The 24,588-nt window shown below is 35.7% G+C and overlaps 1 protein-coding gene across 2 annotated transcripts in view; it reads right to left on the minus strand.

The window, feature by feature from the left end:
* Window positions 1-24,588, minus strand: part of ATXN2 (ataxin 2) — a 100,885-nt gene that overhangs the window by 31,847 nt on the left and 44,450 nt on the right. For both annotated transcript variants that reach the window (XM_068990346.1, XM_068990345.1), the window contains exons 6-14: window positions 16,683-16,807; window positions 14,421-14,512; window positions 13,584-13,781; window positions 11,971-12,149; window positions 9,885-10,094; window positions 7,285-7,467; window positions 5,224-5,421; window positions 4,494-4,601; window positions 4,135-4,205 (exon numbers count right to left, since the gene is read on the minus strand). In XM_068990346.1, coding sequence (XP_068846447.1) covers window positions 4,135-4,205; window positions 4,494-4,601; window positions 5,224-5,421; window positions 7,285-7,467; window positions 9,885-10,094; window positions 11,971-12,149; window positions 13,584-13,781; window positions 14,421-14,512; window positions 16,683-16,807 — 1,364 coding nt within the window. The remainder of the gene's footprint in view (window positions 1-4,134; window positions 4,206-4,493; window positions 4,602-5,223; window positions 5,422-7,284; window positions 7,468-9,884; window positions 10,095-11,970; window positions 12,150-13,583; window positions 13,782-14,420; window positions 14,513-16,682; window positions 16,808-24,588) is intronic.

Consider the following 24,588-nt stretch of genomic DNA (forward strand, 5'->3'; position numbering starts at 1 on the left):
TAACATTCCTTTATCTAAAGACAATTATAAAGCCCATCCTCAAACATTCTTTTACAATCATTTCTTTGCTTTCTAGTCCTCACTTACAGACCAGACAGTTTTATTTGTAAGAGACTAAATAATGCTTTTGAATTTTCAGGTCCCCCAAAATATTGAGAAGTCTCAAAGAAATAAGTTCTAAAGCTGCAACTACACAGAACTTTAAAGAGTCAAGTATTAAAGGTTTACAAAAAGTTGTGAACTGATAATATGAAGAGCCAAAATGTTTTCTATTAAATGAAGAAGCAATAAACTTTAAAAAATACACTAACACTAATACAGACGGTATGGTATTGGCAAAAAGGACAGACATATAAAGATCTATGCAGGAAAAGTGAGTTTAATTATACACTCCCAACTTTGTGGTTAAATGATTTTCAGCAAAGGTGCAAAGTCAATTCAATTCAATGTCTTTTCAAAAGATGGTGCTGGGACAAGTGATATCCATTGGTAAAAGACTGAATTTGTTCAACACTATGAACTGTTCAACACATAGTTCAACACTATGTTTTAAAAATCACTCAAAATATAAACTGGTGCCACCACTATGGAGAACATAATGGAGGATCCTTAAAAAGCCAAAACTGAGTTATGATATGAACCAGCAATCCTACTCCTGGGTATGTATCCAGAAAAGATAAAAACTCTAATTCGAAAAGATATGTACACTCCAACGTTCATCAGCAGCACTATTTACAATAACTGCGACACATAAGCAACCTAGATATATATATCAACGTGTGAATGGATAAAGATGTGCGTTGTGTATACACACACAATCAGCCATAAAAAAAGAATATGTCATTTGGATAAAGATGTGTGCTGTGTATACACACACAATCAGCCATAAAAAAAGAATATGTCATTTGTATTATTTGCAACATGGCTGGACCTAGAGATTATCATACTAAGTGAAGTAAGTCAGACAGAGAAAGGTAAATATATGACATGGAATATAAAAAAATGAGACAAACAAACATACTTATACTACAGAAATAAACTCACAGAAAACAACTCATTGTTATAAAAGGGGAAGGAAGGGGATATATGAGGAGTTTGAGATTAATAGATACAATGCTACCAAAATGAAATACAAAAAAACATGGAACTATTGTATGGCACAGGGGCCTACATTCAATATCAAGCAATAACCTATGATGGAAAAGAATCCGAAAAAGAATACACACACACGTAAGTGAACCACTTTGCTATACACCTGAAACTAACACAACACTGTAAATCAGCTACACTTCAACTTAAAAAATTAACTCAAAATGGATCACAGCTCTAATTGACACTCTTAGAAGAAAACAACAGTAAATCTTTATGACTATGGATTAGGTAATGGTTTATTAGATATGACAATAAAAGCACAAGGAACAGAAGGAAAAAACAAGATGAATTGGACTTCACCAAAATTATAAATTTTGTGCTTCAAGGGTCAATATCAAGAAAGTGAACAGACAACCCACAGAAAGGAAGAAATTGCAAACCCCACATTTGATGCAAAACTGGTACACAGAATAAACGGAGAACTTTCACAATTCAATAAAAAGATAACTCAATTTTTAAAATGGGCAAAGATCTGAACAAACATTTCTCCAAAGAAGACATACAAATGAGCAATCAACATATATATAAAAAGATGCTCAACAGCATCAGCTGTCAGAAAAATGCAAGTCAAAACCACAATCAAAACAACAAATAGTAACAAGTGCTGGTAAAGATGTGGAGAAACAGGAACCCTCATATACTGCTGGTGGGAATGTAACATAGTGCCGTTGCTTTGGCGAAGAATCAAGTTTTCCTCAAAAGGTGAAGGACAGAGGTACCAGACAAAACAGAAATTCTACTCTTAGGGTATATACTCAGGAGAAATGAAAACATATGGTCACACAAAAACTGTGTATTAATATTCACAGCAGCATTATTCACTATAGTCAAAAAGCAACAAAGATGCATCAACTGATGATAAATGAATAAATAAAGTATGATCTATCCACACAATGGAATATTATTCATAAAAGTATTAAAGTACTGACATAGGCTGCATGGACAAATCTTGAAAACATGATGGTAAGTGAAAAAGCCACTCACAAAAGGCCATTTATTGCATATGTCCACACACATGAAATGTCCGAAGAGGCAATCCATGAAGAAAAAGTAGATCAGTGGTTACTGGGGGGTACGGGTGTGGGAGAGGGCAGAAGTGTTTGAAAGCAAATGAGCACTGATTGCTAAGGGCTTATGTGATGGCTGTATAAACTGTGTGAATATACTAAAACCCACTAAACTGTATACTTTAAATGGATAAATTGTATGATATATAAATTATACTTTAATAAAACTGTTAGAAAAGTACTATCTTATATACTTCAAAGTAAAAATTTTCTTTCTTTCATAGCGTAATAAATTATGCAAGTGTACTATAAGAAGAGAATGAACGATTGACTGTAAAAAAAAAAACTGACGAAATAAAAGTAAATGGGCAAGGACATAACATTTATATCAAACTGAAGATTAAACAAAATAATACCATCTGTGGTTTAGGGATGTATTCACATGCAGTGTAAAGAACTGCAAGGAAAGAAACCCTTCACTAGGCAGGAGATGCAGCTGAGGAGGGCAACTACACAGGAGAGTGTTATTGCAGTGCTTGACATATCAAGCTGGTAGTGGGCATTTGGGCAGTCAGTCATTTTTCTTTGTATTGTGTCCATACATTAACTATAGCTTAAAAAATTAAATTCACAACTGTTAAGAGCATTGAAGTAGAATAAATGTGTTAAAAGTATGTAGTAGTATTTAAATTTAATATTTTGAATGGTGCCAGTAAGTTAGGAATGATGCTACTGGGAAAAACTTAAATTTTTAGGAAGCCAGAACACAGGCTAAGAAAAGGCTAATTTTGCCTTTGATCCATCCAACTTTTATCAGCCTCTGAAAAAAAAAAAGGGGGCTGAATTAATCAGATTTTTCCCCATTAAAGTGATGTTTCAGGATGATTTCTTGATTTGGTCTCAAAATATACCTTGATATGCACAGTATGTTATAGTAAATGCTAGGCAAAAGAATGAACAGTCACCCAGATCCAGCAAGTCTTTAGAGAAATGATACTGTAGAAAAATGTCTATCACAATCCATTAGTGCACGAGTGTAAATCTGCAACCAGGGTTCAATACATCTTCTACTTGTCACATCAGATAATGCCTTTAGTTCAGTTCAGTCGCTCAGTCGTGTCTGACTCTTTGCGACCCCATGAATCGCAGCACGCCAGGCCTCCCTGTCCATCACCAACTCCCGGAGTTCACTGAGACTCACGTCCATCGAGTCAGTGATACCATCCAGCCATCTCATCCTCTGTCGTCCCCTTCTCCTCCTGCCCCCAATCCCTCCCAGCATCAGAGTCTTTTCCAATGAGTCAACTCTTCCCATGAGGTGGCCGAAGTACTGGAGTTTCATCTTTAGCATCATTCCTTCCAAAGAAATCCCAGGGTTGATCTCCTTCAGAATGGACTGGTTGGATCTCCTTGCAGTCCAAGGGACTCTCAAGAGTCTTCTCCAACACCACAGTTCAAAAGCATCAATTCTTCGGCGCTCAGCCTTCTTCACAGTCCAACTCTCACATCCATACATGACCACCGGAAAAACCATAGCCTTGACTAGATGGACCTCAGTCGGCAACGTAATGTCTCTGCTTTTGAATATGCTATCTAGGCTGGTCATAACTTTCCTTCCAAGGAGTAAGCGTCTTTTAATTTCATGGCCGCAGTCACCATCTGCAGTGATTTTGGAGCCCTAATGCCTTAGCCTTGTTCTACTGTCATCAAATAATAGAATCAAATGAGTAGCAAATAATAACTTATGTTGACTTCCAACATCAGAAGTACATTCTCTTTCATTTAGTATCTGTTGTTCTTATCAAGTCTCATGATTTTAATTACCTCCCATAAAGCAAAGGCAAAGACAACTATGAGAATGTTTTGCTTTCTATAAACATGGTTTGATTATTCTGGGTGTATATATAATGCATTTTTTAGTACATTAAAAATTTTTTTTAAAAAATTCTAATTCATTAGTAAATACTATACTTACCCTAAAATCATTCTTAAATTTCTTTAAATCATCAATCTGTTTTCTATGTTCAGAAACAATTGGTGATATACCTGCAAAATTAAGGATGTGTTAGATCTAAAATAATTTTAAGCTAAAGATTAGAAATAAATCTGGATCTAACTTAAAATTCTTTTAGGATAGGATGCTAGAAATGAAAATAAAGTCTACTATTAAAATAATTAAAAACTCAACATATTAATTATAGATTTTGACATGTTAAATTACACATTTAAATATGTACAATCCTAAGATAAAGTATTGACCAAAAAATACTCAATACTGGGCATGAGATTAAGACATATTCTCTCTTATTTCTAAAGACTTTTTAAAGCTCTAACCTTTATTTTCAGCTTTTGAGAAGCTGGATGATGTCTCATTGGGCTTCATATTTTCTTTATTCCCTGCAGGAGAGTTTTGCCTCTGATCTTGAAGCCTGGAATCTTTAGCTAGAAAATTATATTTTATAAAAACTCAAAGTTAGATAAAAGCTATAAAAGTAAAATGAGAAAATATTCAACAATTTTGATCCTATGTTTTTACAAAAGAACATTTCCATTTAAATAGAGGCTTTCCAACTTTGCAAACATATGAAACATGAACGTATTTATATTGATATTTACTACCGAGGAATGTAAACTATCTTAACAACACACACTGAAGAATAACAGATGAGATTCGTAGTATTACTTAAACAACTAACTTCATTTACATAAAATTTTAAATGTGCTCTCAAATACACTGTTGTTCTTGTTTAGTTGCTAAGTCATGTCTGACTCTTTTGGGACCTCATGGATCCCAGCCTGCCAGGCTCCTCCATCCAAGGGATTCTTCAGGCAAGAATACTGAAGTGGGTTGCCATTTCCTTCTCCAGGGGATCTTCTCGATCCAGGGATCGAACCCATATCTCCTGCACTGAGAGGCGGGTTCTTTCCTACTGAGCTACTAGGAAGTCACCCTCAAATACATACCTAAGAATAAAACAACACAGACATTTTTTGTAAACTGTTAAACCTCTAACACACAACTTCATAAAAGACACTGTGGATCTGGAAGCCCTTTCTTACATACCCTCAAGAGATGGGGTAACAGCTCTGTTGGATGCAGGACTGGCAGGTGTAGGAGATGCAGCTGGTACAGGCATAGCAACAGCTTCAGCTGGGATAATACCAGCTTGGGGAGAAGCAAGAACTGGCCCACTAGGAGTATTTCCAATACTATTCTGTCTGGGAGACCTGGGTCTGTGAGTTTTAGGGGATAATCTTGGAACTACAAGAAAGAGAAAAGTTACCCATTATATTCTCAAGCTAAATGTCATTTCTTCAAAACAGTGTCTCTGAAGATCTAAGTAAAATAGTTCTATCTGACCTCCTCCCCCAATTACTCTTTATCCCATCATTCTGTTTTCTTTTCCAAAGTCTCAGAAATAGAGGTGATGATGGAGACAACAAGTATCTCAAAATGAAAGCAATTATTACTAATACCTATGTCCAACAGTAGTTTTCTAACTAAATATATTAATTTTAAAACAAAGTATTTTAAATTAATTTAGAAACTGGATTTCTAAGGCAGGAAAAATGCTACTTTTTAGGATAAAAATAACAACACTCTCCACTAAAAAGTGAGACTGTCTCTTTAAAGCAGGCAGGTGTTGTGGGGATCCCTAAGAAGTTCTTTGTTCCTTCTTCAAATAATAAACTTGAACATCTTTCAGCAGTTTGCAGCCAATCCTATATACTCCTTCTTAATACATCAAAATTCACGTTGCAGTAACTAAGGAAATCAGGAACTCACTTTAGCTGAGACAGAGAATCCAAGGTGGGGTTCGTATTTCAATGACTTTGAAATAAGTATCTAACAGGTTTCATATTTCATTACAAACCTATTCATATTCCAAAGATCTATAGAAAATGGTTCAATTTATTTCACTTTAGTGGTTCTTTACTTTTTTATGTCAAAAGGATCATGGAAGAAAGTATTACTTAACAACTATCTTTTTTCTAGTTAGTATAGAGTAAACCTCTAACACCATTTTGTGCATATCTCTTAACAACTGTGATTTTACTCTTTCACTTCTATAATGCTGTTACTTTCAAAATTCATTTCCAGGTCACCTGAGTAATATCAAATAATGATACATTAAAGAAATAAATATTTTAGAAATTCTATTTTTTGTTAATTATTTCCAAAGAAGAAAATAGAAAATTCAAAGGAATTTAAAGTAAACTTAAACCTAAAATTATATATGAAGGTGAGCAATGTGTATCAACTAAAGATATTTAATGGAGTTGGGTATATTTTTGTTTAAGCTTGAAGACTTTTTTCTTTTAAAAGTCCCATGCATTAACATAGTTTATGACCAAAAAAACTGCAATCATTACATGCTCAAACTCTAGTTATCATGAAAGCAATACATTAAGTAGCAAAAGCAGTTTTAACCTAATTCTAAGATCCTGTCAAAGTATATTCTTTACACTTTCATAGCTTCCATCAGCACATTCTTTGGGCTAATCACATAAAATTTGGGCTCCTGTGTTTGTTATTCCTTAAAAGTGCAATATGGTCAGGAATTAGTGCCATATATAGATACTAAAGAAACCTACAGGACCCAGGCCCAGAATATTGCCTGGCATAAAGTAGGATATCAACAAAAATGTATGGAGAGAATGGGGGGCAAGGGAAAGAAATACATAGCACTGTAAGCCCAAAATATTAATAAATGTTTATGAAAGAATCAATGAACAAGGCTGCTAAGAAGACATGAAATATGATTCCTCCAAACGTTGTTATGTACTATATTTGCCTTCCACTTGAGTGGAACTTTATAAAACTATAAAGTATATTCATATTTATGAACCCCATATGAATCTCACCTAAAACCAGAGAACAGACTAGGGAAAAATTACTTTACTCACTGAGAAAACTGAAATTCAGGATGATCACATGATTTGCCCTTAACATACGGTGAATAATTGGTAGAGGCCAAAATAAAAATAATTTTCTCAATTCCTGGTTACTCCATTTTTTATACACATAGACTTCTTCACATAGAGCTTAAGCTCAGCTCTTTTCACATCCAGTAGAGTAACAAAATGAACACTGTTATTACGCTCCAAGCCAAGTGTCACCTACCTCCGCTGACCACTGATGACCATGTGCCCCCTGCAGGACTGGTCCTTGCTGTTGGAGGAGCAGCTGCTTCACTTGGTGGGGTATGGGATACAAATTCTAGGCCACTGGAAATGGAACCCCTCCCAGCAGAAACTCTGTGATTTCGAGGGTGTCGCTGGGCCTTTGGGGACATCCGTGGAGGCCCTAAGAAAGGAACAGTGAACATCACATAAATGCCACAATGTCCATCAGTACTACTTTTCTGCTAAATACACACAGCCCATTCTTTCTCTTTCCCTTTCTCCCTTTCCCTCACACACACACACACATTCTCCCACTTTCTCTTTCATTCGTTCTTGGTTTAAGAAAAGAAAATAAGCACCATACATATTTTTGGCCATACTTTTTCAGAATTATTTTGTGGAATGCCATAAAATTTTATAAATAAATTTTATTTTGTTCCCTTTTATTTTTAAAAAAAGGGAAGGATGCAGTTGCTGGTTAAGAAATCAAACAATAAGATGTCACAGCTCTTCAAAGATCTTAGCAATTTGTTTAATCTATATCCATTATTTGCAGATATATAAAAGTATAACAAAATGTTAATAAAGTTATAGCTATATGATGAAATAAATTTTTAACATACACTTTTAGCTCTCTCCCTCAAATTTGCTATATTACTTCTAAGACTAGGAAAAAAATTATTAAACAAAAAACTACTTTGATACACCTTTGTAGTAGTTAAAAAAAAAACCCAGTCCTCACCTGTAGAGTGCCTCAGACTAAACAGGCTGTGAACTGAAAATTCTACGGCTAAGGCATTGGCTTGTACACGAGAGTAATTTACATCTGGGGAAGAAGTTCGCTCTATATGAATCATCAAAATCCCACATCAATCAATTCTGTCACATTGGTGATTTCTATTTATAAAGAAGTCTACTATGCATTGAAGCAAAACTGCCAGGTGAAAACAGTGAATACAATGACTCTTACGACAGAAACTTGACAGTGGTGGCACTTGGCAAACTCATTCTTAATGCCAAAGCCAATGCTCCTCACCCTCTTTATTTTTCTTTTGCCCATGCTACGTTGGCGTGTGAGATCTTAGTTTCTTGACCAGGGACTGAACCTGTACCCCCTGCAGTGGAAACCAGAGTCTTAACCACTGGGCCATCAGGTAAGTCCCTTGCCAAACTCTTTAGGATGCCATATTAATTTGTATCCTCAGTAGCAATACAGTCATGAGCACCGTCTTACAAAGAGTGCTAATGTTATATAATTTTTAACTGGAGATATAATTTATATTAAAGATGAGTTAAGAACTGGGTATTTAAATATTCATACATATTTTTTACATCCTTTTACAGGAAAAGACCAAGGAAGATGGCTGACACAGCTCAATGAAATCAAACTAACTTTAAAAAGTTCAGTCTTTGGCAACATGTGAAATACTTATAGAGAGAAAATTTATTCTAAACACAGAAAACCATTTTATTTCATAGTTTTATTTTGAGGTTCACATTTTAAAAATGCTTCAGTGTTACCTAACTACATGACTAGAAAACACTAATTCAAATTAGTTAAAAAGATAAACTGAATAATGTAGCCTCCCTGAACATGCAAAAGGTAAACTTTTATGTGAATCTGTACATCTAACAGTGGTGAACAAGCTCACATTCACTAATGACTTTTATCTAACATGTTCTCATGATATGAACATCACTTACACAAACAACAGACCACAACAAAATATGTCAACAGAATTTAACTTCTCATTTACAGGCCACCATCATAGGCACTTGAGTAAGGAAGTCACTTTGAAAATCAGCATAACATGTTGTTCAAGGTTAGCTGCTTTAGTTAAGATCACATGACCTCGCTGCCTGGATGGCAACAATTTATTAAAAAGCAGCCAATACAGTTTTCTCCAGGGAAGCATTTTCTGCCAAAAAGCTGTATTAGTCTCAATATAAGCAATATCAACTGTAATTACAATGAATGAGAATTACAGGATTTTATTCTTTTTTTCCTTTTGACAGGGTAAACAAAAAAACAAAAAACCCCTAAAGATTCATACATTGTTTTCTACAATAACAATTTTATCTTAGATTAAGAATTTCCTCTAAAGACTTTCACTACAAAATATTATAAAACTAATTTAAAAAAATCCCAAACACAAAATCAAACTCTCTATTTTAATTTAAGGGTAAACACACCAAGGCAGCCATATGCAATGTCCCTCTCAAAAAGGACCACTAAACCACCACTCCTACCTAAGGTCAACAGGCAGACTCACTAATATGAAGAAGGTTCACTGTTTACCATTAACCACTGTATACACTGTAAAGTGGGAGGGAGAAGGCCCTGGGCTGTAAAAGAGCATCATTACCAGGCAGAGACAAACTCCCATTCTCACAATTCAGGATAGTTCATAGCTTCACACAGCATTTATCAAATTTCTAATAAACAAAAGGTTAATAGAAATAGTTTTAATAAACTAAAGTTAAAACACAGAAATTATAGGTTATTAAATAATGAAGAGGAAACTATTTTGTAATTATAAACTCACATAGGAGTTAAACAAAGACAAACAAAAACATGAACAAATTGTGGTATTGTACCTTCTGAAGACATGCGTTTAGGCATAGTAGAGACAGGAGCTGGAGAACCATGAGCAGAGGGGTGAGACGGGGGTCTGGATGGCCGCGAGGGGGGCCTGGAGGGCGGCCGTGTAGGGGTGGCTGCCCGAGGTGGAAGAGAGTTGGGACCTGACTGGTAGCGAGAAGGTGGGCGAGAGGAAGGAGATGGGCAAGGCGATGGCCAGGGAACACCTGACAGAACAAATGATATGAAGGAAAGTATAAAAACTAAAGAAAAAAATGAGGGAAAAAAGTAAACAGAAAAAAAAGTAAAATGACAAAAATGATTTCTTGTACATTTTAACCCTTTGAGGACAGTCATTTGATTTGTGGTAAGTTTTAGCATAACTTAACTGACATAAATTCACCTTTTACTTTAACCTCCTTAAAATTAAGTCTGTTTAAATGAATACACGTTCCCAAAGGGTTAATTAGGATCTACACATACTATTGAAGAAGACAGTTAAGACTTTGCCTACTCATCTGCTTCTATAACTGTTTTTTGGAAAATCAATTGTTAAAAGGAGAATAACATACACTAGGTAATTTCACACAATAAATCACAAAACTCAGGGGTAAGATTATTTCTTATTTAAAGTTTTATCTTTTGAAACAACAGCTATTATAATCCCATTAAAAATGCTAGTTTCTTAAAACTGTGGTTTTCATCTAGTCTATACCTGAATATAAGGTTGAGTTTGAAATCACATTAAATAGGTACATTTAGGTAGAACATTATTTCTACTATTTTCCAGAGTCACAGGAGTGACAGATTAATATTCACTGCCTTTTCAAAAAACATATTTTAACCTTATCAAGTTGGAAAAAGAAGGGGGATCTTCTAAATAACTTATGCAGTTAAACATTTATTTAAGAGACTGCGTAATAAACAATCCAACTACAAAGCAGTCTTCACCAAGTAAACTGAGGGATATCCACAGATCAAAATACAGCTAACATGTAACATGACATCACTTACCTTAATCTTAGGAAACAGTCCAGGTCTCCTCTCCATAGGGTTCCACACACTTGAGTATCATACATTTCCCAGCCCCTTTCAGGTTTTTTACTTTGAAAATTCTGTTCACAAACAACTAAAATTCTTTACTCAGTGAGCAAAGAAATCTCACCCCAATACAAAGTATAGAAAATACTCAAGAGTGTTCATCTGGAGAGGAATTCTGGAGAAAGACTCAATGAAAACAAATGAAATTGGAAACTTAAGTGTTCTCTATTTGTCTAACTTTCCAAACTTGAATACCTAAAATTGAATGCCCACTGTTCCCCCCAGGTTAGTATCTAATACACCATCAATATTTTAATTACCATAGTTCCATACAGTCTATGGTACTGCTGTTTCCAGTATCCCTGACTTGTATGAGAGAGCTATGACCCATGAGCCATATTTAACCTAGATTTGGAGAGAGAATAGAAAAAAAAAAAATCTTCCTACTAAAGATGCAAGTTTGTGTATTTTAGTTAAGCTAAACTACAATATCTGCCTTTATATTCAGTTTTTATTTTTTTAAGCACTTTTTCCCCACCATCTTCACATGACTGTTGGCCATGTCTTATACTGCAAGGTACCTCAAATCCTCTTAACGTAGGTAGAATATAAATATATAAACAAACAGTTCATAAAAATGAATTTATATTAACCACTGAGCATTTCACACAGATTTGGATTTTCCATGTAAACTATGTCGAAATAATTTTATCGTCCAGTATTTTTAAAATTGAGAACCTACGCAGTTTCCAATTTCTTTATATGTGGAGTGTTTTTTTTTTTTTTTTTTTGGCCAAGTGAATGTCTTTGGTTAAATTTAGCATTTTACCTTAATACATGAGTATTTCATCATGTTAAATTCTGTATATGCCAACAACATACTAATTTTTACAATTTTACTAATTTGATATCCACAAAGGCAAATTTTAAATATTTACTGAAAACTACTCCACAGAAATCATTAAAAGGTATGCATCCTCTTATCAACTATGTAAAAGTGTAAATATTCAGAAAATTATATATTTGATCAATGAGATTGACAAATTTGGTCAAAATACTTGCCTCCATTAACTACTCTTTGGTCTGAACCAGAATTCGGGTTGAAATCTGAAGTGTGAGAGGTGGATCTTGATGGCATGGAGCCCGATCCAGGCTGGCCCATACGTGGTGAATTCTGTCGCCCACTTCCCCAGGATATGACTTCTCTATTTCTTTGTCCAGGAGGAATATATTTATTTTCCCTAGAAATGAGAGATCCTCTAAATCATTTTATCCTAATAGATACCAGACCAATGAAACATATCTAAAAGCAATTTAGGAAGAAGGGAACGCTTGTTATTAAGAGGTTAAACAAACCAAACGGCCTCACTTCCAGACACCCTTATTCTTTTAAGCTCTAGGTCTGGCCTTTCTTTTCCCTCAGATTTTCCCCCTAAGGACAAAATAAAACAAACATGTATTCATTCATTCTTGTCCTACTTGATCTCTTTATGGCTGTCTCTATCAGTCATCATCTGTCTTCTTGAAACTCTTCTTCCTTGGTTTTCTCTGTGATCTCTTCTCTTTGTGGCTGTTCATTAGTTTTTCATGGTTTTCACACTGATCCCCCAAATCCACAGTCAGCCTCACAGTCTCAGTATCTCTCACTGAACACTTTAATTCAAATCACGATTCCTAAACTGCAAGTGCCTTTAAGACAGAATGTGTATCTTATTCTACCAGGTATATAGCAGGTGGTTCTCACAACACATATTTATGAATAAATTCATGAAAGATCTGTGAGCCCTTCGAACACAATACATTGCACAAATGGACTCACTGTATCTCCCCTCAAGCTTGCTTGGTGTTTTCTGTCTCCAATACCGGTACAACCACCAATCTGCTTGGTTATCAAATAAACTCAGGATCCCCCCTGGTTTCTCTAACCTTTCTATCACTGGTCCTGGTCTCATTCTCACACTTGAACTATTTCAATACAATAAATGGCCTCTATGTCTCAGCCAGTTCTCAATGTCACCAGAGTTGGTTCATCCCATACCCTGCCTACAAGGTGCTTTTTAACATGACACACACAGAGTCTCACTCCCTTAGTTCCTATCACCAGCTACTACCACTGCAATGTCAACATACACCCTGTATTCCAGACATATGAAACAAGGTTTTTCCTGAATTGGACAAGTTCTTTCACCTGTCTTCACCATGCAAGGAATTCCTATTTTATGCTTCTCTGAGTGACAGAGAGATCTACTATCCTATCATAAAACATCACCTCATCTGTTAGATATACTCTGATCCCACAAGGTTACAATTATTCCTTTTCACTTGCATATTCCTAGTACTCTGATCACACCTCTAAACTAGGAAATCATGCTGAACTGTAATTATGTTATATGCACCCCTCCCCCAACCTGCTCATTTTTCTTTAACAAGCTCTTCCAGACCTCGGCTTGCTCGTCACTGTATATCCACCACTTGGCTCCACGGAGCTGATGTTCAAAAACTACTTTCCAAGATTACTATAATCTTTTCACTAACAGAACCTGAAACCAACTCCATTTGCATTCTCTACCTAACCTAAGTTAAAGGAAGATGAAATATAATAATAATAATACACCTTCTCACACAGACCTTGAGTTGTGTATCCAAAATACTGCATCATGATTTCCTTTAAATACCTAGTGTTTATGTTGTGGCCCTCACGTTCACTGGAATTTCTCTGAACTGCTGTGTATTTTTCTTCTTCACTCCTATCATCATTTTCCAGGGCCACCCGGGCTTTATACTGGGCACTTGATTCAATTTCTTCTGCTAACTGGTTTGCCCTTGCTTCTCGTTTTAAAAATTCTTCTGAGTTATCCCTTTCTAAGGGCACCCTGAAACAAATGAAAAGAAAAACCAAAGTGTGCATTTTAAAGTAACAGTTTACATATCTGTCACAATCAACATTAAGACATTTAGTTTAAAATGCTGGTAAAAACTGTAAAAGAGCCATAGTCATCTACTTATAAATCAAAATTTGAATTTTCTTATTACTTTTTCCTTACAGTAATGTAACATTTCCAAAACTGGTTAAATTACCTATTTCCCCATAACCTCTGCATTTGTCAATTTAGTTTTTACAGTGCAAAAATAAAACAAAATTTATTTAGAACAAAAAATCAGAGTATAAATAAGCTACATTTAATCCCTATTTTAATGGGAATTTATCAGTGTAAGAAGCAACAATAATTTAGTCACATAATTGTTTAACTTAAAATCCAACAGAAGACTTCACTAGTGGTCCAGTGGCTAAAACTCCATGCTCCCAAAGCAGGCGACCTGGGTTCGATCCCTGGTCAGGGAACTAGATCCCAATTGCTGCAACTAAGACCTTGAGCAGCCAAATAAATAAATATTAAAAAATAAAACAAGTAAAAAATGAAAGGCCAACAGAAACATTTATTCAACATAATTTAAGCTAATGAAAATCAAAGGCAAATGCACTAAAACAAAAGCAAGCTTTAAAAACTTACGTATATGAAGACAGACTGCTATCGTATGTAGACACTACACCATAATTTTCTTCATTATATCGAAACATATCGTTGGGATCCCATCCATTAGACTAGAAGAGAACAAAACTCATTTTTCAAAATAACAAAGTATTTGTCTTTAATGCAGTTATAATCAAGATCTACATTAACAATTATCTATCATACTATTCAAGCAAAACCTAGCAAAAGTAAAAAACAGGCAAAAATTTGCTTTAAAAATGTCTTAAGGAAAAACTTCTCTTCTACACATCAGCTCCTACAAGTTGGTAAATAACTACAGCTAAACTTTGAACAATTCAGGGGGTGGGGTGTCAGGTGTACCAACTCCCTGCACAAGTGCAAAACCTGTAGATTCAACCAACCTTGAATTGTGCAGTACTACAGTATTTATTTTTTATTGCAAAACCTAAGTGTATAAATGGACCAGCATGGTTCAAACCTGTGTTGTTCAAGGTTCAACTGTGTTTGAAACAGTTATTTGAGATGTTGTAAGTTCAGAACATTTTAGTTACTTCATAAAATATGAGTCTCAGATCAGGGTTCTCTCCTTTTCCTACTCCTTACAGTGATCTTTCTACAAGGTATTTTACCTGAAACCTCTTTGAGTGAACTGATCATCAGGTCCAACTGATAAAAAGCGGTAAAATACAGCACATAATCATTATCCATGTCAGCAGAGGGCACAGCATCATCTGAGTAATGTCGATAGCAATTTCAGGACAAAAGCTTGCCTCTAAGATCACCCATCAACTGTGGCTCCTTCTGTGCTACTTCAGATAGAACTGTAATACAAATCTACCACTCAATCAACTACTTCAACCTAATATATGGGAGCAGGAAATTAGTTACCTATAGACACTCTGAAATATGCTTTTAGTATATGGTCCATGTAAAAAATATTAAGTATGCAGAAACATATCCAGTGAAAAGTATAACTACCAATCCCAGTGTGTACAGATAACCACCATTAACAACTTGGGCATAACTCCAGACACTCTTTGTGCATATGTAAGAATGTGATTATTATCATCAGCTCTCTTTTATAGACATTCAAATAGGATTTTCTTGTTCTAAAGCTTGCTTTTTGTTTTAATAAGCTTTAGGTATCTTCCCAGAACACCTTTCTTTCAAGTGGACATATACTACTTCAACTGAATGGAGGTATAATAAATCACCCATGTCCTACTGACAGACACTTAGGATATTTCCTATTTTTCACTATTAGAAAAAAATGATGTGAAAAACATCCTAATATAATTATTTGAATATCTTATGAATACATTCACAGAGACAGAATTGCTGAACCAAACTGTAAGTTTTAAATTTTGAAAACATTGCCAGAATGTGCTCTAGAAGGTATCTATCAATTCAACTGCTTCACTATCAATTTTAAAAAAAGAGACAGAGAATGCCTGCTTCTCTTTATCCTCCAGAGGTGATGTGCTACACAAACCTGAGAAACTTCATATTAAGTTATATGTGGTTGTTTAAAAAGTTTGGAAACTATTGTATGTTGTCTATGAATTTCCAGTTTTACAACTGGACAATGACTTTAACATCAAATACAGGTTTGTTAAATAAGATTTCCCTGTAAGATTCAATGAAAGATTCATCTCATTCAAATTTTATTGCCTAAACACTCATTTTTGGCAAGACACTTCGCTTGTATCTCCAGCGTTTAGAAACAGAATTTAAAGAATCCTAATGACAAAGTCATTATTAAGTGTTGATTTACAAATGATGTGTTATGGGAAAAGTAAAAATAATATGTCAAGAGGCTTTTGGCAATAGCCTTTTTCTCCTAATTTTAAGATAAAGAAACTTACTTTTTGCTGTAATTCTAATGTAACCTAATGATACAGCTTAATAATGAATACCTCTTTGACAGACAAGAATCCTAAAAGTCACACTTTTACATCACTTCTTGGTAAAGACAACAAACAAGTCACCATTTTCCTCAGACTGCCCTATTCTGCAGGGCTTTCAAAACTAAATATGCAGGCATTTCTAGTTTCCCATGGTTTCTAATCTAAATTTTTAAGTTGTTTATATTAGGATTCACTTTAAAGACATACAAATAATTCATATGCATCCCCAAGAAACATTTTTCTGTATATACTGCCTAGGGTGAAGTCTCTACACAATATTTAAATACAGTCACAACATACTTAAAACCAAGTGATAGGATGTCATACTGTATCACAGGACCATACTGTTACTAATTGAAAAGATTTTGCTTACAACATCATTTTCCAAAGCCTCCAGTTCGTCATTGGTAGTGAGTTCACCTGCATCCCAGGGCTCCAGGTCCTTCTCTTTGTGTTCACCATTCACTTTAGCACTGATAGCAGAGTCAGTAAAAGCATCTGCAAAGGATGGTTTTGGATGAAAGATCATACAACCAGACACTGAGCTACAAGAATACACACATGAATTATCAACAAAAATGCTAAAAAATTATTATGAAAAGTGACTTTCTAATACAAAAAAAATAGCATTCATTAACAGTATGCTTTCAGCTGTGTAATGCTTCTAATGCTTTTATGTTCAAAACACTTAACTTGATTCAGTAAGTGGCATTGTAGATGACTACTGGAGGAAGGTATGTTTTACACATACAATTTTAAGCCACATGAAGTGTTATAATGTATTCACACAAGTCATTAAAATATATTTAAATATATTAAAAAATTATTAGTTTGTGTTTCAAAATTGATTCAGAAATTTTCTACGAATTCATCTAAAACAAGATCTCTCATGTTTAATTGACACATTAATTAGATATGCACTCAGAGCTGCTGCAGCCAAACATATGCAGATCTTTTAACTTTCCAACTCCATGTCTACATGCAGGGGTCAATATTCTAACGTACCCTTGCCATTAATAATGAAAGTCATTTTAAGTGACTCATCTCCACACAGAACCCTATTTCCTCATAGCCACTCTGTTACAAAGTTCAGGCCCCACTGTGTTACCTGTCCTCAGAAAGGCCTACCAAGACTTTCTGTCAACACTTTCTCACCTAATCTATCTATCCTCTCTCCTCTTCTGCTAATGTTACTGAGGAGCACTAGCTTGTGAGAGCAGCATGGCATGGCATCTGTATGCTCACTGGCAGGATCTATCTATCCCATGGCTGCTGTCCAGCAAAGAAAATGTTTCTCCAGTTCAAAGTCAGGACTCAGCTAAATAAAAGTCTACTTGGGCAATGACAGTGTTAGAAAATGCTTTGGAGATACTAGCTTACATTTAGAAGTCTCGGCCTAAAGGGTATCCCCCACCACAAGGCTGTGGAGTAATACTTCTGGGAGCCAGTACTCTGGCACAGCCAGTCAAAAAAATCAACACTCATGTCTTTTTCAAAAGAGACAATCCCAGGGGGATTTTTGATTTGGTACTGTTTCTATAAATGTCACTGGCTACCCAATGGGCACGGCGACAGTGAAATAAGAAACTTGAGCCAGCACGGCACTCAAAGTCTAGCTAGCTCTTACCTCCTCTCATCTCAAACTAGGGGTGGATAAGTGCATGTGGGTGTGTGTTCACGCACACTAGAGAATAAAAGTTTAATTGCACATATGGGCTTAGCTACCAGCCCTATCAGGCATCATGGCTTCTGCTGCCAGCAATTATACAAGCCAAGAGCACACCAAGGGGGATTCCCAAAGCAGCAGGTCTCAGCTGAGAGTGGGATCAGCACTCATTGGAAGATGACTGCATTTTGGGAAAGTTCTCTTAGGGATTCTAACAGACTGATATTATTTTCACAATACCATCCTCAGCTGTAAGTCACTGAAAGACCCTACAAATTTGAAGTTCTATGCTATGTCACCTTAAACTTACGCAAATTCTTGGTAAAATTAATTTTGCCTTAGAGTATTTTCAAGAATGTGAAATGCTCCAAGAAAAACATCAAACAATAACTAACAATAGGTGGCTGAAATTCCCTATTTTAATTCTCACAAAATTAGAACAGAAAACTAAGACTACGTAAAAATCACAAATCAGTCATACAAGCAGCAAGGGGATTAATTCTCATTTAAGAGCCTGTTAATGTTTTAATCACACTAGATGTTGAAAAGCATATATTTAAATAAATAAGGCATTTACTCAGATGGAAACCCAGAATTAAAGACAATACCTTTTTATTCTAGAAATTAAAACCCAGAACAACAAAAGGTTAAAAAAAAAAAGCAGAAACAGATCCACATAAATGGACTTATTGTTATCGCAGGGTGTGTGTGTGTGTCAAAGTATTTAGAAAAGACTAAGGACTGAGTCAGCAGTCCTCAAATTGAAAAAATGAAATATACAATACAAACAGCTTAAATATACTTCTACTGGTATTATTTTAAACAAAACCACAAAGGATCCTTGAAGAGGGAACCAATGTGAAAAAGCAAGAGTCTAAAAACTTCACTGAACCAAGTTTTACTCTGCTAATTATAATTTAGGTTGTATTGAGGCCATTATTAAACTACCTATCTTTAAAAAAATGCTAGATTTTTATCTTAAATCAACCTTATAAATGAATTAACTGTTCACACAGTGGTTCTTAGCATCCCATTTTTCTTTCAGGACAGAAAAGGTGTGGGAGGGAAAACACAAAAGTATGTTTGTATTGGTAAGGAATGATATTCCTTGATTCAAACATTTCTCCCAAAGAAAAAGTCTCTGTATAAACATGAGTAAATATTTTAGGGAAAGGTGTCTAAGATGGAGAATCAGCAAAATGAGGCTATAGTGTCAAGACGGCAGGAGAAAGCCTAGTCATATTAATAAACACAGTATTTCAGGTCAACTTTCTATCATTAGTTAGAAGGAGGCCAGACCTGGGTATTCATTCTATATTCTTACCAATATCCACTACTGTTAAGTCCTGAATAGTTATTTTATTAATAGCTGCATTTGAATTTTTGAAAAGAACAATGTTAGTGCTAGGATTTCTGCAAAATCCAAAAAATCAATTAGCTATAATATAATTACAATTGTGCAAATTTTGCAATGCCATAAAATCAGTCTATTAATTTCCCATTATCCTCTATGGTAAGAAGCAAAAGCATTTAAAAAAGCAAGATGTAAGAAAATGTGTCTGTGAGAAAAATGTTAACCTGTTTCTGAAAGAACTACAGGCGTAAAAAGAAAAGAATAAAAGGGATCAGATGAGATAATAAAAGATGACAAAGATGTGCTTCATTCCCTGCCTGATGGCATCCAATTTAGGGAAAGGGGAGACAGAAAGGGCTAATACTCTCCCTGCCTCCAAATGTTCCCTTCTTTTTCTGAGCCAGTGGTGCCACCTGGTGGTGATCAGAAAGAAATGTCTCAACCAATGTGCAGCCTCTATTCCTCAGTCCCATGCCCAGGAAATGAGCTCTGCTCAACTTTTTCCCTCTACCTCAGTCAATTATGACTCTGAAAAATCAAAGTTGCCTGAGAATTTTTTAAATGGCCAGAAAAGTAGCGAAAAAGTAACACTTATTTTAAGTTAACAAAAATAAATTTAAATTGAATAAAACTACAAAATGACATAAAACTAGATGAAATTAAAAAACCATTATCAGACTTGACATCAGAAGCCCTCAAATGTGCTTTCAGAGAAGCCTTCACCAAAATCCTCAGCTACTCATGTCATCTCTCAGTTAAATCTGCTTTTCTTCAAACACTAAAATTCCAGATTAAAAACATTTCAATGATATTGTTCCAATAGATCAATTATTAACACTGTGACCTTTTTCAATGGCTTTAAAAACATATTTTCTCATCATATACCATGAGTTTTATATGGACCAATCTATACACAACAGAGCATCAGTTAGTGGGTGCTATCCTAGCAACTTCCACTTCAAAAGGCATTCTAATACAGATCAGCATGCATTTGTCCTAAGTCGTGTCCAACTCTTTGCGACCCCATACACTGTAGCCCACCAGGCTTCTCTGTCCACAAATTTTCCGGACAATACTGGAGTGGGTTGCCATTTCCTTCTCCAGGGGATCTTATTGACCCAGGGATCGAACCCACATCTCCTACATCTGCTGCACTGGCAGGTGGATTCTTTACCACTGACCATCTTGGAGGCTCAATACAGACTAGAGTAACATAAAAAGTAATATTTTTCTGAACTGTACACAAATCCAAGGGTTTCCCCAGGGGAAATGGAATTTAAGGCCAGAAGATTACATTTTTGTTTTATACTCTTCTGTTCTGTATGAGTATTTATACTATGAATATATGCTAAATCATGAATTTTATTATACAGCTATTAAAAAACACAGTATTAAAGAAAAGGATAAACAAAAAAGATGGGCATAGTGAACACAGTAAGGGCTCAGGGTGTGTGGAACAGAACAACAAAAGCAAGGGGACAAGTGGAGGCACTGTCCTAGGCAAGAGAGAGAAAAAAGAGAAGATTGCAGAGAAATGGGACCCAGGGAGTCTCTAGATTAGTGAATTCTTAACCTTTATTCTTTGATCTATGGACCCCTTCAGCATACAGGGGAGCTTACAAACATAAATGCAAAAAACACATAGAAAACTACAGGAGACCAATTATAATGATGTTTCCCTGATGGCTCAGACGGTAAAGAATCTGCCTGCAATGTGGGAGACCTGGGTTTGATCCCTGAGTTGGGAAGATCCTCTGGAGGAGGGCATGGCAACCCACTCCAGTATTCTTGCTTGGAGAATCCCCATGGACAGAGGAGGCTGGCAGGCTACAGTCCATGGGGTCGTAATGCAATATAATGAAATGCAGTTACCAAAATCTGAAAAACCCAATCTGTGCCACAGTTAATACATATGCTTCTTTACTGATGCGTTAAACAGATCTAACAGCAAATCTAATACCTACTATAATTTTAGAGGCAATAAGCATAAAAATATTCAAATCTATACAAGTGGTATGAAATTAACTGAATTCTATAGGTGCTAAAGTCACAGATAATGCAGTGGTTTGTTGTCTACATTAATAATGGAAGGAAACACTAAATTCCAATAAAAATTTAATGAAAATAAAGATGTAGTATTTTTTTGTATCCAAGTTCATGAATGCTCTGAATCTTCGTGAACCATGGGGAATCCATGGAACCAGGTTAAGAACACTGGCTATGTGTTCTTAAAAGCAGGGGGAAAAAAAAAAGTATTCTGCTCTGGATAAAGGAAATGAGGCACACAGAGTAAGGAACTGCAGGGGGTAGTCATCAGGCTGCAGAACCAGGTTAGAAAAGGGTCTGGGCAGAGCCTAAGCTCTGGCAAGGGCTAGATACTCTACATTCCTAACTAACCAGCACCACAAAGGTATCTTCCCAGTCACATTCCTTTTCCTAATTAAAGGAGTAGAGAGTTTAAAAATAGAAGGCCAGGGAAGGGTCAGAGAATCTTGTGAGGGGCAAGAAAAAAAGAAGTAAGTGTAACTGTGAAGGTGGCCATAGTCAAGAGTAGTAGATTTTGGAAGAGAAGCAGTTACGAGTGATGACAAAATCATGAAAGCAGGTTGCGAAAATAAGATGGAAATAAACAGTATTTAAATAACAGAGCTAAATTTTCACAGGAATAGTGTTCTGTTCCAAATGATTAACCTGAAAATAAATTTTTCAAAATCTACCACTTGCAAACTAATATCTGAAGATATAAGGGTCTAAGTCACAAAACTATGTGAAACGTAAACGCATTCCAAGTGTATATACCCCTCTGTTCTAAATATCAAGTTATATTACAGAATAAATCACACAACAGCACTTGCCTATAAATCAGAAAAAATGCAGAAGTGGATAATGTCATTCTGAATATCCACAACTATTTTCTAATCATAATTTTGGGCCTATTAAGCAGAACTATTTAACAATTAAAATGTTGAAAGTGAAAGTAAAGTGAAAGTGAAGTCACTCAGTCGTGTCCGACTCTATGCGACCTGTGGACTGTGGCCCACCAAGCTCCTCCGTCCATAGGATTCTCCAGGCAAGAATACTGGAGTGGGTTGCCATTTCCTTCTCTAGGGGATCTTCCCGACCCAGGGATCGAACCCAGGTCTCCCACATTGCAGGCAGACGCTTTAACCTCTGCACCACCAGGGAAATCCAATTAAAATGTTGGAAGTGGTTTATTTGATATACCATGTGACAGGAATTAAAGAACCACAAAATTCAAGTCTTTGAAGTTAAATCCACTGAGGTCAGTTAAATCTCAACTTTAAAAAGAAACGTAAGGAGGGAATCAATCAGGAAGAACTAATACTATAAAATATTCGAAACAAAACACAAGTCCATCCTGACTTCACATGTGATAGGGTCTGGACAGGAAACTAGGATCTGTCTCTGCAGCACCCTTCCCACCCCCTCAACCTCAAACAGACAACAGAGGCTTCCATGCTTATGATCTGTTCTTGTCTCAGCAGCTAAAATTCTCAATCAAACACCTGTCTTTAAAAGCTTTAATCTTCAGAGGGACTTCCCTGACAGCTCAGTGATTAGGCCACTGCGCTGCCACTACAGGGCGTGCATGTTCCATCTCTGGTTGGGAACTAAGATCCCACATGCCACAGGACACAAGTCTTTTGTGCAAATAAAATAAAAGCCAACAGTGACAAAACCACGACTTTCTATAAGATGGAGACGTAACAATACAGGTGAACACACCGGCAAGCAAACACCTAACAACATTCCACAGAACAGGATGGACCAATACAGCAAAATTAACCAAGAACAATAGGCCAAACACCTGTCCCCTGCATTTTATTCAAAATTCTGAATAATTCTTAAAATAATTTCTTACCCTGGTAGAAAAGAATGTCATTTTTCCAAACTGAGAACTACCTAATTATATCTTTGCCTCCAGGGCACTTGAACAAAGAAGATGAGTTTTGTGACCCAAAAGTAGAAAGGGCTTCATTTTTACCCTGGTTAACACAAAAATTTGTGAACCTCTAAGGTGTGGTACCTTTTAATCATATGATTTCAAATTGAACCAAAGTTGATTTCATACTATTCTTCACAGATACAAATTTAAATTAAAAAAAAAATCAACATTACATACATTGATATTTATATTCAAGTATGTATACATTTCTAACATATACAGCAACTAATGCAACTTAATTATTTTAAAAGACTTTCAAAATAGCCCACATGCATGTTTTAATACTTTACTCCTTCACCTATGCTTCTAACTCTTCTCACTTGTACCAGAATCATCTGGGCCTTGTTTTCAAAGAAAAACTTGGGATTTTGTTTTCTGTATTTCAAAAGGGTATTAAAATGCCTACTAGAAGTAACGTTTTGTCAGAAAAATATACTCTGAATAAGTTATGTTATAGGAAAGTTGCTTTTAGTTTGGCTAGGAATAACTGCTTTCTTGAGTTTCCTGGAAATGAATGATAGTTACCAGTTAATGTCTATGTAAGAAAAACAAAACCTACTAGTTTTTCCCTGGTTTGGGTGTAGTGTGTATAAAAATATATAAAACTTTAAAAATATCAGTTGAAAGAATAAGCATATGTTGAATACCTATTATGGATCTGTAAGGCATTATGCTAAGATACAACAGGGCATACACATCCCTAGGTTCTATAAACATGATTTCTAAACTCCAGAAAGTTATAATGCTTTGAGAGGGACAAAATACACTACTTTGTAAAGCTGAGTATTCAATACATGATGTAAGACAACTGATTCTCCAACTGTGCTCCATGAAATCCAATTTCTTACAGGTATCTCAGCAGACAGCAAAAGAATCAATCCCCTCCCCGACCACTACGTTGTAAGTGGGACTCAGCATGAGATTTCCTTGGGAACAGGGTGGGGAGCAAACTACTCTGTGCTGAAAATAAAATTAAAAGTATAGAAGTCACTGCCACAGACAATAAAAAAGACAACCACGGTGAGCAGGAAAGAGCACGGAAGACTCCAAAGAGGAAAGGAGATTTGAGCTTGGTCTTGAAGAAGTATCTAAAATTCTAGTTAGGAAGAAAGGTATTCAGAGTGGAGAATAAATCCAGCAGTGAGATAACTGAGCTCAAAGATGAAGATATGAATGGCTAGCATACAGAAAGAGAAGGCAATGGCACCCCACTCCAGTACTCTTGCCTGGAAAATCCCATGGACGGAGGGCCTGGTGGGCTGCAGTCCATGGGGTCGTTAAGAGTTGGACAC

Source organism: Capricornis sumatraensis, chromosome 17, assembly GCF_032405125.1.
Source record: "Capricornis sumatraensis isolate serow.1 chromosome 17, serow.2, whole genome shotgun sequence".
In the NCBI taxonomy this organism is placed as follows: domain Eukaryota; kingdom Metazoa; phylum Chordata; class Mammalia; order Artiodactyla; family Bovidae; genus Capricornis; species Capricornis sumatraensis.